The sequence below is a fragment of the Ceratotherium simum genome, chromosome 1, assembly GCF_057802395.1.
Source record: "Ceratotherium simum simum isolate JZ-2026a chromosome 1, ASM5780239v1, whole genome shotgun sequence".
Lineage (NCBI taxonomy): Eukaryota > Metazoa > Chordata > Mammalia > Perissodactyla > Rhinocerotidae > Ceratotherium > Ceratotherium simum.
In genome coordinates, this window is record NC_141900.1 from 71,124,062 (window position 1) to 71,139,773 (window position 15,712).

The 15,712-nt window shown below is 40.6% G+C and overlaps 1 protein-coding gene across 4 annotated transcripts in view; it reads right to left on the reverse strand.

Annotated features, from left to right (window-relative positions):
• DOCK4 (dedicator of cytokinesis 4) overlaps positions 1–15,712 on the reverse strand; it is a 447,327-nt gene that overhangs the window by 163,528 nt on the left and 268,087 nt on the right. For all 4 annotated transcript variants that reach the window (XM_087429682.1, XM_087429692.1, XM_087429686.1 and 1 more), the window contains exon 16: positions 12,469–12,575. In XM_087429682.1, coding sequence (XP_087285808.1) covers positions 12,469–12,575 — 107 coding nt within the window. The remainder of the gene's footprint in view (positions 1–12,468; positions 12,576–15,712) is intronic.

Sequence of the window (15,712 nt, forward strand, 5' to 3'; positions counted from 1 at the left end):
CTGACCTAAAAGATGAGACCAGGTCCTTGCCAGACTATTGACTGTTAACACTTCTGAGTGAACAATTTCCTTAAAATACACGCAGAAGTGGAGTCCAGCCATCATCCAAAGGGAAACTATCTCTCTCTCAAATTTTAGGCTCAAATTCGGCTGTTAAGCAGTCTTCAGCACAGCAGCTTTCTTCTTAGCTTACTGCAGGACTGCGTCTTTTAAACTAATACCTTACAAGAGGAGCAAGTAGGTTTTAACTCTAAATACCCTATTATGAGCCACAGTTACTCTCTGTATCATATCCACAAGAAAGAGTTAAAGACACTTTTTTTTTTTTTTTTTTGGCGAGGAAGATTAGCCCTGAGCTAACATCTGATGCCGATTCTCCTCTTTTTGCTGGGGAAGATTTGCCCTGGGCTAACATCTGTGCCCATCTTCCTCTACTTTATACAGGACGCCGCCACAGCATGGCTTGACAAGCAGTGCATCAGTGTGCGCCCGGGATCCGAACCTGCGAACCCCTGGCCGCCGCAGCGGAGTGCGCACACTTAACCGCTACGCCACCAGGCTGGCCCCTAAAGACACTTTTTTGAGAGCATTTTTTTTTTTCCACCTCTCATCAACCTTTGATTTTATAGACAGTAGCTGTCAATGAATGATACAGAATATGGCTTAAAAAGATCTAAGGCAATTAACGTTTCTCCAAAACCTTACCATAAGCATTATTGTCAAGATTATATGACAGAAGAATGGTCGTTAGTTAGATGAAACTCCAGAATTAAATGGTATAAAACAAAGCTAAGTCTAACTTTCTGTTTCTTCCCCTTTTGTTTTTTTTGGTGAGGAAGATTCATCCTGAGCTAACAATCGTTGGCAGTCTTCCTCATTTCTTGCTTGAGGAAGATTCACCCTGAGCTAACATCTGTGCCAATCTTCCTCTGCTTTGCATGTGGGATGTCTCCACAAAATGGCAGATGAACAGAGTAGGTCTGCGCCTGGGATCTGAACCAACGAACCCCAGCCCACTGAAGTGGAGCGCGTAGAAATTTAACCACTCAGCCACAGGACTGGCCCCTGTTTCTTCCCATTTTTATTTTTTCAAAATGAAAAAAGATTTTAATGTTATAATATGACATGTATCCCCTAATGAAAACTAAGCAATGTAAAAATAAAGTCAGTGTTACTATTTTAGGACATCCTTCCAAGCATCTCTCTATGTAAATACATACATATGGACATGCAGTTAATCTTATAAAAATGGTATTATACCAACTATATATTTCTATAAAGTGTGGTTTATCAATATAGCATAGACATTTTCTATGCACATAAAAATTTCCACTAAACATTATTTCAATATAGTCATGCACAGGGGTGAACTCAAGATGGCGGTGTAAGCAGACTCTGGACTCACCTCCTCCCGTGGACACAGCCAATTTACAACTACTCGTGGAAAAATCACCCCCGAGACAGAACTGAAAACTGGATAAGAGGAACTCCTGCAACAACGGACAAACCTAATTGCGGTGGAAGAGGCAGAGACTCCCTTCTGGAGAGGAAAAACGCCGCCTTCACAAGCCGCCAGCTTCACTGCCGCTGGGAGCAGCTCACAGGTACGCAGCCCTCCCTGGAGGAGCGGGGCCCTGAGCCGGGAGTGCCCCCGCTGTGGGCATTTTGTGGACCCAGCACAATCGAGACCAGCGGCACAATATCTGACTTTGCCTGCTACTAAAACATTGGGGAGTACCCCCAGAAAACCCGGTTCACAAAGAAACTGAAACCGGCTCTTAAAGGGCCCACGCGCAAACTCACCCGTTTCAGAAAGCACCCTACAATCACCAGAAAGAAAGGTGCACAGTGCTGTGGTGACAAGAGACTCACCTAATAGGCCCTGAGTGCATCTCGGTTAGAGGTGAGACCTCTCCAGGGACTGGGACATTGGCGGCGGCCATTGTTGTGGCGTGGTGTGGGCCTGCTGACACAGATGCCATTGGAGTTCTCCCTGAGGCCTGCTAGCCCAGGGTCTGCCCCACCGGCTACAGCACTGATTTAATCCAGCTCAGCCAGGGCAGGCAGCCCACCCTAGACACTGGCCCCACCCAACAACAAGCCCTCAGGCAACTTGTGGGCCTGCATAGATTGGTGACTGGATTCTCTGCAGCCTGGCAACTGAGCCGACTTTAGCGGGGAAGGGTGTGCACAAGGAGCGGGTGGAGAGTGTGGGGAGGTGGCGGAGTGTGTGGGGCTCCCGCCGTGGAGAGACCGGGTCCGCTTTGGCAGGTCGGGGTGTGCACACGGGGCAGGACTGTGTTGACTGTGTGTATGGACCTGTGGGCGGCAGGGCTTGTCAGCTGCAGAAGACTTGTGTTTCTCAAAGACCCACATAGCGGATTTGCCCCAGCTTCCAAAGCCTGAAACAATTGGGTGCTCCTGTGCCTGAGGCCAGCCCCACCCAGCTGCAATCCTCAGAGAGCTGACAAGAGACCTAATAGGCTAGAGGCTTACAGCAATTCTAAGGCCCTGAGCCTAACAACCTGCCACGCTGGGGGCCTACTCACTTAAAAGAAATACTGCAACACAAATGTGGTATTAGAACTTGCAGCCAACTGTGCTGGGGCTCCTCACACCTGACAAAGAGACTGAAGGGCCCACAACAACTACAAGCAGCTGAGCATTACAACAGCTGGCCAGGAGCATAACTCGGCCTGCCTGGGTGCCTACAGGGAGAGCAAACAGGCCACAACAGAAGGACACACATAGCCCACATAGGGGTCACCCCTGGAACATTGAGAACTGAGGGAAGCACACTGGAAGCCTCCTAAGCCATCACTTACATAAGGTCAACTATTCAAGAGCAGGAGATGTAGCTGACCTACTTAATACGTAGACACAAGCACAGGGAAAGAGGCAAAATGAGGAGGCAAAAGAATACATTCCAAGTAAGGGAACAGGACAAAACCCCAGAAAAGGAACTAAGTGAAACAGAAATGAGCAACCTACCCGATAGAAAGTTCAAACAAAGAGTGTTAAGGATGCTCACTGATCTGGGGAGAAGAATAGATGAACTCAGTGAGAATGTCAACAAAGAAATGGAAGATACAAAAAAGAACCAATCAGAAATGAAGAATACAATACTGGAAATGAAAGATTCATTAGAGGGAATCAAAAGCAGAGTAGAGGATACAGAAGAACAGATCTGTGAGCTGGATGAAAGACTAGAAGAAATTACCCAAGCTGAAAAGGTAAAAGAGAAAAGAATTAAAAAGAGTGAGGACAGTGTAAGGGACCTCTGGCACAACATCAAGCCCACTAACATCCATGTTATAGGTGTCCCGGAAGGAGTAGAGCGAGACAAGGGGGCAGAGAATCTATTTCAAGAAACAATAGATGAAAACTTCCCTAACCTAAGGAAGGAAACAGACATCCAGGTACAGGAAGCACAGAGAGCCCCAAACAAGATAAACCCAAAGAGGCCCACACCAAGACACATCATAATCAAAATGTCCAGAATTAAAGATAAAGAAAGAGTCCTAAATGCCGCAAGAGAATGTCAAGTTACATACAAAGGAAACCCGATAAGGCTATGAGCTGACTTCTCAGCAGAAACCTTACAGGCTAGAAGAGAATGGCACGATATATTTAAAGTGCTAGGGCCGGCCCCGTGGCTTAGCGGTTAAGTGCGTGCGCTCCGCTGCTGGCGGCCCTGGTTCGGATCCTGGGTGCGCACTGACGCGCCACTTCTCCGGCCATGCTGAGGCCGGGTCCCACATACAGCAACTAGAAGGATGTGCAGCTATGACATACAACTATCTACTGGGGCTTTGGAGGGAAAAAATAAATAAATAAAATCTAAAAAAAAAAAAATAATAAAAAATAAAGTGCTAAAAGGAAAAACCTTACAGCCAAGAATACTCTGCCCAGCAAAGTTATCATTCAAAATGGAAGGAGAGATCAAAAATTTCCCAGACAAGCAAAAATTAAAGGAGTTTGTCACCAAGAAACCAGTGCTACAAGAAATGTTAAAGGGACTGATTTAAGGGGAAAATAGAAGACCACAAATAGGAAAAATTATCTATTTCCATGATAAGAACGTAATGGATACAAATGCACAAAAAAGAGGTTAGATATGATATCAAAAACATGAGGGAGGAGGGGAGTTAAAGAGTACAGCTTTCAGACAGAGGTCAAACTAAAGAGACCATCAATTCTGTATAGAAGAAAGGAACAGAGAAGGACTACTAAAACACTGAGGAAAAAAAAAAAGTTAAAAAATGGCAGTAAGTACATACTTATCAATAGCTACTTTAAACGTCAATGGACTAAATGCTCCAATTAAAAGGCATAGGGTGGCTGATTGGATAAAAAAACAAGACCCATATATATGCTGCATACAAGAGACACACTTCAGACCTAAAGACACTCACAAACTGAAAGTGAAGGGATGGAAAAAGATACTCCACGCAAATGGCAATGAAAAGAAAGCTGGGGTAGCAGTATTCATATCAGACAAAATAGACTTTAAAACAAAAACTGTAAAAAGAGACAAAGACGGGCATTACATAATTATCAGGGGAACAATCCAACAAGAGGATATAACACTTGTAAATATCTACGCACCCAATGTAGGTGCACCTAAATATATAAAGCAATTATTAACAGACATAAAAACAGAAATAGACAGTAACACAATAATAGTAGGGGACTTGAACACTCCACTTACACCAACGGATAGATCATCCAAACAGAAGATCAATAAGGAAACATTGGCCTTAAACGACACACTAGAACAGATGGACCTAGTGGATATATACAGACCATTCCATCCAAAAACCGAAGAATACACGTTCTTTTCAAATGCACATGGAACATTCTCCAGGATTGATCACATATTAGGCCACAAAACAAGTCTCAATAAATTGAAGAAGACTGAAATAGTACCAAGCATCTTTTCTGACCACAACGGTATGAAACTAGAAATCAACTATAGGAAGAAAATCAGAAAAGCCACAAATACGTGGAGATTAAACAAAATGCTACTGAACAACGACTGGGTTAACGAAGAAATCAAAGAAGAAATCAAAAAATACCTGGAGACAAATGAAAATGAAAATATGACATGCCAGAACTTATGGGATACAGCAAAAGCAGTTCTAAGAGGGAAGTTTATAGCAATACAGGCCTATCTCAACAAACAAGAAAAATCTCAAATAAACAATCTAACAATGCACCTAAAGGAACTGGAAAAAGAAGAACAAACCAAGCCCAAAATCAGTAGAAGAAGGGAAATAATAAAAATCAGAGCAGAAATAAATGAAATAGAGACCAAAAAAACAATAGAAAAAATTAATAAAACCAAGAGCTGGTTCTTTGAAAAGATCAACAAAATTGACAAACCTTTAGCTAGACTCACCAAGAAAAAAAAGAGAGAAGGCACAAATAAGTAAAATCAGAAATGAAAGAGGAGAGGTTACAACAGACACCTCAGAAATACAAAAGATTATAAGAGAATACTATGAAAAGCTATATGCCAACCAATTCGACAATCTGGAAGAAATGGATAAATTCTTAAAATCATACAACCTTCCAAAACTGGATCAAGAAGAAGTAGAGAATTTGAATAGACCAATCACCAGTAAGGAGATCGAAACAGTAATCACAAACCTCCCCAAAAATAAAAGTCCAGGACCAGACGGCTTCCCTGGTGAATTCTACCAAACATTCAAAGAAGACTTAATACCTATCATTCTCAAACTCTTCCAAAGAATTGAGGAGTGGGGGAAGCTCCCTAACTCATTCTATGAAGCTGACATTACCCTGATACCAAAACCAGACAAGGACAACACAAAAACAGAAAATTACAGTCCAATATCACTGATGAACATCGATGCCAAAATCCTCAACAAAATACTAGCAAATCGCATACAACAATACGTTAAAAAGATTATACACCATGATCAAGTGGGATTTATTCCAGGTATGCAGGGATAGTTCAACATTCGCAAATCAATCAACGTAATACACCACATTAATAAAATGAAGAATAAAAATCACATGATCATCTCAATAGATGCAGAGAAAGCATTTGACAAGATACAGCATCCATTTATGATAAAAACTCTGAATAAAATGGGTATAGAAGGAAAGTACCTCAACATAATAAAGACCATATATGACAAACCCACAGCTAATATCATCCTCAATGGTGAAAAACTGAAAGCTATCCCTCTAAGAACAGGAACCAGACAAGGATGCCCACTGTCACCACTCCTATTTAACATAGTACTGGAAGTCCTAGCCTGAGCAATCAGGCAAGAAAAAGAAATAAAAGGGATCCAAATTGGAAAGGAAGAAGTGAAACTGTCACTATTTGCAGATGACATGATTTTATATATAGAAAACCCTAAAGAATCCACCAGAAAACTTTTAGAAGTAATAAACGAATATGGTAAAGTTGCAGGATACAAAATCAACATACAAAAATCAGTTGCGTTTCTGTACACTAACAACAAAGTAGCAGAAAGAGAAATTAAGAATACAATCCCATTTACAATTGAAACAAAAAGAATAAAATACCTAGGAATAAACTTAACCAAAGAGGTGAAAGATCTGTACACCAAAAACTATAAAACATTTCTGAAAGAAATTGAAGAAGACACAAAGAATGGAAAGATATTCCGTGCTCTTGGATTGGAAGAACTAACATAGTTAAGATGTCCATACTTCCTAAAGCAACCTATAGATTCAATGCAATCCCTATCAAAGTTCCAACAACATTTTTCACAGAAATAGAACAAAGAATCCTAAAATTTATATGGAACAACAAAAGACCCCGAATAGCTAAAGGACTCCTGAGAAAAAAGAACAAAGCTGGAGGTATCACACTCCCTGATTTCAAAATATACTACAAAGCTATAGTAACCAAAACAGCATGGTACTGGCACAAAAACAGACACACAGATCAATGGAATAGAATCGAAAGCTCAGAAATAAACCCACACATCTATGGACAGCTAATCTTTGACAAAAGAGCCAAGAACATACAATGGGGAAAAGAAAGTCTCTTCAACAAATGGTGTTGGGAAAACTGGATAGCCACATGCAAAAAAAGGAAAGTAGACCCTTACCTTACACCACACAAAAAAATTAACTCCAAATGGATTAAAGACTTGAATGTAAGACCTGAAACTATGAAAGTTCTAGAAGAAAACACAGGCAGTATGCTCTTTGACATCGGTCTTAGCAACATCTTTTCAAGCACCGTGTCTGACGAGGCAAGAGAAACAATAGAAAAAATAAACAAATGGGACTACATCAAACTAAAAAGCTTCTGTACAGCAAAGGAAACCATCAACAAAACGAAAAGACAACCTAACAATTGGGAGAAGATATTTGCAAACCATACATCTGATAAGGGCTTAATCTGCAAAATATATAAAGAACTCATACATCTCAACAACAAAAAAACTACCAACCCAATTAAAAAATGGGCAAAAGACCTGAACAGACATTTCTCCAAAGAAGATATACAGACGGCCAACAGACACATGAAAAGATGTTCAAAATCACTAACTATCAGGGAAATGCAAATCAAAACTACAATGAGATATCACCTCACGCCCGTCAGAATGGCTATAATTAACAAGACAGGAAACAACATGTGTTGGAGAGGATGTGGAGAGAAAGGAACTCTCATACACTGCTGGTGGGAGTGCAAACTGGTGCAGCCACTATGGAAAACAGTATGGAGATTCCTCAAAAAATCAAGGATAGAACTACCATATGATCCAGCTATTCCACTGCTGGGTATTTATTCAAAGAACTTGAAAACACCAATTTGTAAAGGTACATGCACCCCTGTGTTCATTGCAGCGTTATTCACAATAGCCAAGACTTGGAAGCAACCTAAGTGCCCATCAAGGGACGAATGGATAAAGAAGATGTGGTATATATACACAATGGAATACTACTCAGCCATAAGAAACGATGAAATCCAGCCATTTGTGACAACATGGATGGACATTGAGGGTATAATGCAAAGTGAAATAAGTCAGAGGGAGAAGGTCAAATACCATATGATTTCCTTCATTAAGTAGTAGATAATAAGAACAATAAACAAACACATAGAGACAGAGATTGGATTGGTGGTTACCAGAGGGGAAGGGGGGAGGGAGGAGGGTGAAAGGGATAATTCGGTACATGTGTGTGGTAATGGGTCGTAATTAGTATTTTGGTGGTGAACATGATGTAATCTATGCAGAAATACAAGTATAATGATGTACACCTGAAATTTTTACAATGTTATAAACCAATGTTACTGCAATAAACAAAAATTAAACAGACAATATAGTCATGCACCCCTTAACGACGAGGATACGTTCTGATAAATGTGTGGTTGGGCAATTTCCTCATTGTGTGAACATTATAGAGTGTACTTAGACAAACCTAGATGGTATAGCCTACTACACATCTAGGCTATATGCTACTCATCTTATGGGAACATCATCGTATATACAGTCCATCATTGATGGAAACGTTGTTATGTAGTGCATGACTAAATAATGTAGTATTTCATTCATTGTATGGATATAACTAATTTATTTAACCACATCTATGTTATTGGTAATTTAGATTACTTTCAAGTTTTTCATATTTTAAGGAATCTACAACGATCATCCTTAGATCATCGTTACTCACGTTGTCTGATTATCTTCTCCCAAGAAATACCAAGACATGGGATTGCTGAGTCAAAGGATATACACATTTAAAATTATCTATGTGTTGCCAACCTGCCCTCCAGAAAGATAAAACCATTCACATTTCCTCTATGAATGCAAGACAGTGTTCATTTTCCCCTTAATCTTACTCTCTAATTCTGGGTTTTAAAAAATCTTTACAAATGTAATAGGCCAAAAGGTTTCTCATTCTTTATTTAACATACATTTCTTTGATTATTCATATATTTATTTTATATATTTGCATTTATTATTTCTGAACAGCTTGTTTGTAGCATTTATCAATTTTTCTTTTTCTTACTGATTTGTGATAAATTGCAGTAAATTGGGAATAGTCGCCCTTTGTAAGCTGTGTTGCAACTGTTTCAGTTTGTCATGTGTCTTTCATTCTTGATTATGATGTTTTATCAATAAAGAAGTTTTGAATTTTATGTAGCCAAACTTACAAATTTTCTTTGTACTTAATTTCTAACTTCTGAGCCATCCTTAGAAAGGCCCTCTTTCTGAATATTATAAAAATGTTCACTCATATTTTTCAGGCTCTAACAGTTCTATTTTTTACATTTAATCTGGAATTTGTTTTGATACAAGAAGCAAGGTAGGGATCTAGCTCTTCTTTTCCCCCAACACGCATCGTGGTCATCTCAATACCACTTATTAAATAGGCTATATTTTTTACCCAATGATTCAAAATCCACTCCTCCCATTTTTTCTTTCGTTTTTTCTTTCTATTCTTTTAAAATAATAAATTCAAGGCTACAATTATCAGCAGGCTGTGTGCCATCCTGCCATGGCAGAGGAAGAATAAGCATTATGCTCACAATATTTTGTAGTCATAAACTGCAAGTGGCCTTAAGCTAAAACTGAACTTCTTGGCTCAGGACTATGAAAAAGAAAACTATGGCATCAATTAGACTAAGAACAAAAATTGTTATACTTGCTAAGTATTCTACACCTCTTTAAATAAGCAACTCTGAATAAACCTAATCATAAGACAACTCAGCTGCTTAGGGTTTTTCTGTGGAGCTAATGCTTCCTGACGGGTTTATACAATATAAGTCTGCCCAAAATTAGACAACCTACAGACACCATCCTGAGCCTCTTTCGTGGTTGAGAAAGATCATTAAGAACACCTGCCCTTTAAATTGTTCAAGCTCAAATAAATTTTCCTATGCTTTATGGATTTGAATTCTGGTTACTTAGTAGAAATTTGTGCAAGGGTTTGAGCGGATTCAAAGCTCTGATTCAAAGTTCTGCCTTTGAGAAAAGTTTTGGCCCTGCTAACAGGCACCCTGATAGGCCTCTGTAATGGAGTAGAACGGTTCTCTGTCTGGAAATCAACACCAGCTGGCCTCCTAAATGCTCACTTGGAAAAGCAAGCTCTGCTACCTGTCCTCCTGGCATTTTAAGCATATGGATGTCTCTAATCAGCAACTGAGAATCTTGGTATTATTTGCACTCATTTAGAAGAGTCAACCCAGACTTGACTGAAAACTTAGCATCCGCCCCAAAACACCCTCTGACCCACAGGTGAGAGCACCTACACATGATATGAAATATAGTAGGGATTCATTCTTGTATTTATTACTAGGGAGCCCAGTTTTAATTATCTTAGTCCTGCCTTTTCTGAGTCAGGATTTAATGTTACACAGAAGCAATATCACAAACATCCATACGAAGTACCATTTATGTCTTTTGGAAAACTGTAGCTGAAGACACTGCCTGTCATATTACATATCTCGCATAAGGGAGACTCAGACCTATGAGATACATAGATCATCCCAGGTGTCTAGTACATTTAGCTCCTCTGTTTGCTTTACTGGTTACTCTGCTTTAAAATATTTTTTATTTGTATTTAACACTGTAAGCTCCTTTAAGTCACTTTTCAAAGTAGGGAGAATGTGGGTGCCAGAAATGGAGGGACTTGAACTGTTTTGTTTGCCTTATATTTCCAGTACCTAGAACAGTGCGCCTGCAGTTTGTGGTCAATAAATGTGTTGAACAAATAACTAGAGAATGAATGATTGAAAAAATATAGGAGTCGGCCCCGTGGTGTAGAGATTAAGTGCGCGCGCTCCGCTGCTGGCGGCCCGGGTTCGGATCCCAGGAGCGCACCAACGCACTGCTTGTCAGGCCATGCTGTGGCGGCGTCCCACATAAAGTGGAGGAAGATCGGCACGGATGTTAGCTCAGGGCCAGTATTCCTCAGCAAAAAGAGGAGGATTGTCATGGATGTCAGCTGAGGGCTGATCTTCCTCACACAGATACACACACACAAAAGAAATATACACGCATACACAAATAGAAAAGGTGTGTTGTGCATTGATACTCACTTTATCAGCAATAATCCAAAGGTAAAGAAAGTTTTTGCATCTAATCTCCTTCATTTTTCAATAAATCCTCGTTGCACATCTACCACATTCCAGAAGCCCTCTGACACAGCTGTTACTCTCGAGGAAATTCATAAATCTACTGGGGTAAGCCGAGGGATCTTCACATAATTATGGAGCAATGTAATAAGTACAATGGTGAGAGATGTATGCAGATATCCAGGAAACTCAGGGGACGGCATTTGGCCAGCTGGGAATATAGGGAGTAGGGGCTGGGGAGTGGGGACTGTTATTCTGAAAAAGATTATGGCCAAGGTGAGCCTCTGAGGATGAGTAGGAGTTAGCAGGTTAGGGGGTGTGAGTGGGGGTGGGGAAGGCATGACTCCAGGAGTGCCAAGGGCAGAGAAAGGAGCAGAGGAAACCAGCAGGCAGTGGGTAAGGAACTAGAAGGAGCTGGATGTGGCTGTGGCACCAAGTAAACGCCAGGAAGTGGGAGGTGAAGCAGTAGGGAGTCAGAAGCCTGGCACACCCTGAGAAACCTGCAATTTATCCTCTCAGCAGGGGGGAGCTTTTCAGTGGGTATAAGTTGGTAAGTGGCCTGGTTAGATCTGCACTTTAGAAGGGTCAACCCTAATGGCTGGGTGGAAGTTGGACAAGAGGAAGACGACCGAGGTCAGCAGGACCAGTCAGCCCAGGTGCGAGTTGATTAGAGCCTGGAATGTCACATGGTTACAGGAACAGAGAAATGCAAAGGAGAAATATTTTGCAGAAAATTGTGTACTTTAATTCTATATTCTATATTTTACAGTTACTAGTATTTCTACTCTATACTTCATTATTACTAGTATTCTCAGATAACTTCTAAGGATCTCTTGTTCTACGAATTTTCTTTTTGTTGCCAACTACAGGATACTCTGTTCCAAATATTTTTATGACAATTCTTGATGCAAAAAATAGAAAGTAACAACTGTTCAAGTTGTCATGACAAAGTACAGCGACTTCTGAGCAGCAGACAAGAAAAATGTAATGCTGACCTTGCTACATTTACCTCTGGGGGTATACAGATCTTTAGATAAGACAGCATGTATTGGCAATATTTAAAAACTTACTTGTAAGCTTTATTTAATCCTGTCACAGCAATGGAAATGACTTTAAGATCAACATATAGACTTACCCAAATACCTACACCTAAATTAAGATGAAAATATAAATCATCCTCAAAATGTTTATGTATATGTATATGTTTTAGAATATGACAGAATATAGATACTTTTAAAATGGCACTCTCCCTGCCAGCAATCTTCCAAAAAAGTATTCTTTCCAGCCATTTTTTTCTCTTCTCCAGAGTGATGATAAGATAGTTCAAAATTCAACCCTGTTTTTCACAGCCATCACTGACATCTGAGTGATGTTACCTTATGCACGATGAGCTCATGAGTGCCATCTGGAAGAGTCCTACCATCTTCCTGCATCAGGGGGACAAAAGAGAAACCAAACAACTTCTTCTCTCCTTTCTCCTTCGCTGTAGAACAAAAAAGAAAAAGAATTACTCGCTTAAGCACGTGCGCATGCTTACACACCTGTGTTCAGATACACAGATTGTCAAGAAGCATGATCATCAAAAGATATAACTCATGCTCACCAGCTCCTTTTACACAATGGAGAACAGCTTTTAGGATGGGACCTCCATCTACAGTAGCCACCCTCCAACCCCATATTCCTGCCCTGTAATTTGCAAGTTTCATTCCTTGACTAATTTTTTCATGGGACTCACTATCTGAAATTATGTGTTTTAAAAATTTGTGGATTGCCTGTTTCTTCTCCTCATATCCCACCCTTCACCCCTGGATGTAAGCACCATTGAGGGCAGGATTGCTGTCTGTTTTATGTGTGGTATTTCAGAGCGCCAAGAACAGAGTCGGTTCTCAGTAAATATGTGTTAAATAAATGAACAAGTGAGCAAATGAATGGGAAATGCGATGTTTTGCTTACTACTCATGGAAGGGGAGTCTCTAAGCTCTGCCTTGCTCCAGGACAGAACTTTCCTGATAACCACATGTGTGAAGACAGAGAGCCCTGTGGAAACTACCTCCTTGGGATAAGTTAGGCATGCTGAAAAATAACATAAATGGCAACCTACCATTTGATAAGGGGTAACTGTAGTATTCTGGAAGCTTGAAATGAGGCAATGAGGTTTTCAGATGCCTAACTAAGAATTACAATGGCTAGAACCGTCAAGGATGACTGGCAATTATTAGTAGATAAGGAAATTGAGATCACACAATGTTAGGTAACTTGCTCTAGATCTCTTGAATATCATTCCAGTTCTTTCCACCAAGGTGTCTCGTCTCCAAAAACGGAGAAAGCATTAAAAGAACCTGGTTTCTTCAACTTGACTCTCCCCTTGTATTTAGATATGCGGGGAGGAGCTCTCCAGACATCTTATGACAGGCTGGACGGTTATTCTTTCCCATACAAGTGTGGAAGTGGAGCATTAAACTTGATAGAAAAGTCCAGCTTTGGGAAGCAGTGAGACCTGAGCTAGAGGAGTTGGACATGGTGATTTTGAAGATCAGATAAGAGGTTTTAGCAATACATCATTCTCTTACGATTGATTCTGGCGTTTAACCACTGGGAATTGGAGCCCCATGCCAAGAACAGTAATTTTGGCTGGTTGGCTTTGGCCCCTAGCATGTGGATAGCCCCGAAAATGTGATTATAGCAAAAGATTTTCTTTTACAATTCTTAATTTCAACCCAAGAGAGAAAATTGGAAAATACTGATATTCTTTAAAGTTAAGCAAAAATCACAGCAAAGATCTCTGGGAAGAGATTTTTACATCAATGAGAGTGCTGGGTATGGAAGCTATGATTTAGGGGAGATGACTTATTTGGAAATAATTTCCTAAGTTTATTTGACTCTCTTTTTGGTGTGGTTTTTGGTATTCAGTTCAGAAAGATAAGAAACAAAGATAAGAAACACAGTAATAGTTTCTCCAAATTTGTCTTCTATTATAAAATAAAAATAAATACCAAACAAAGGTTAAAGTACATGGTTTTTTGTCTTGAGCTATTAGATCAGGATTAATAAGCTGAATGATGTGTTACAGACAGGATGCACAATATGATTCCCTTTTATTAGTAAAAACCCTAAATTTATGGATTCTACCTCCTAACCTTCTAATTTATTCTTTCTAGCGTCCCAACTCCAACAATTCTGCCCCCTGGGACCTTCAATTTATTCATCCACCCCTCCGTCCCCCTGTGCTCTCACTTCCCATTTCTATGGTCCATCATTCTAGCCACTTCCTAGAAAATACTCTCAACCCCTTACTCCTCCACACTTCCATTATACGACTGTAACTTGGTTAAATCCAACTTGCAGCTTATTCCATGCCTACACTAGACTAATCTCACTTTAATTAATGCACACCAATCACAAAGGGGCCCTTAGCTGGGCAAACTTTCTACTTTTACCTAATCAACTCACTCTTACACTTTTCTAGGCAATTATTTCATCCATTCTCCTCCATTCTCAAGCCTGCAATATTTTGGCTCTTTCCTCACTCTCAGCTGATGTAGTGAGAACCCAGCATCCACCTATTAACCCATGGCATCTGTGCCTTCCTGTACTATGCCTCAACTGTCCTACCTAAGGCCAATGCTTAACCTTGAGCACTGGATCCCATGCTCCTTCCCTGGCTCAACTTCCTGTAACCCACTGTTTCATTACAGCTACTATCCCATTTCTCTGCTCTCTTGTATTCTTTATAGCAAAGTTTCTCAAAAGATTTATCTATACCCACTGCCTACCCTCCCTTTCCTCCATCTCACTGTTGGACTTACTCCAGCCAGGCTTTCATCACCACAAATCCACTAAAATCACTTGTTAGGTTCATTGACTTCTATGAGGCCAAATCAGGTGATAATTTCTCTGTCCTCATCTTATTTGACTTAGCATTGGCACCTGACACATCTGATCAATCTCCTCTTTTTTTTTATAATTTTATTTATTTATTTATTTTCCCCCCAAAGCCCCAGTAGATAGCTGTATGTCATAGCTGCACATCCTTCTAGTTGCTGTATGTGGGACGCGGCCTCAGCATGGCTGGAGAAGCAGTGCGTCGGTGTGCACCCGGGATCCGAACCCGGGCCACCAGTGGCGGAATGCGCGCAATTAACCACTAAGACACGGGGCCGGCCCTGATCAATCTCCTCTTGAAAAACTTTCTCCATTTAGCCTCCTGGATTCTCTTTCAACCTCACTGCCTATTCCTTCTTTAATTTTTTTTTTTTTTTTTTTTTTTTTTGTGAGGAAGACCAGCACTGAGCTAACGTCCGTGCTAATCCTCCTCTTTTTTTGCTGAGGAAGACCGGCTCTGAGATAACATATATTGCCAATCTTCCTCCTTTTGTTTTCCCCCAAAGCCCCAGTAGATAGCTGCATGTCATAGTTGCACATCCTTCTAGTTGCTGTAGTGGGACGCGGCCTCAGCATGGCCAGAGAAGCGGTGCGACGGGGCGCGCCCAGGATCCAAACCTGGGCCGCCAGTAGCGGAACGCGCGCACTTAACTGCTACGCCACGGGGGCAGCCCTGGCTATTCTTTCTTAATCTTATTAATGGCTCCATCTCATTCTCCCATGATCTCAATGTGGAAG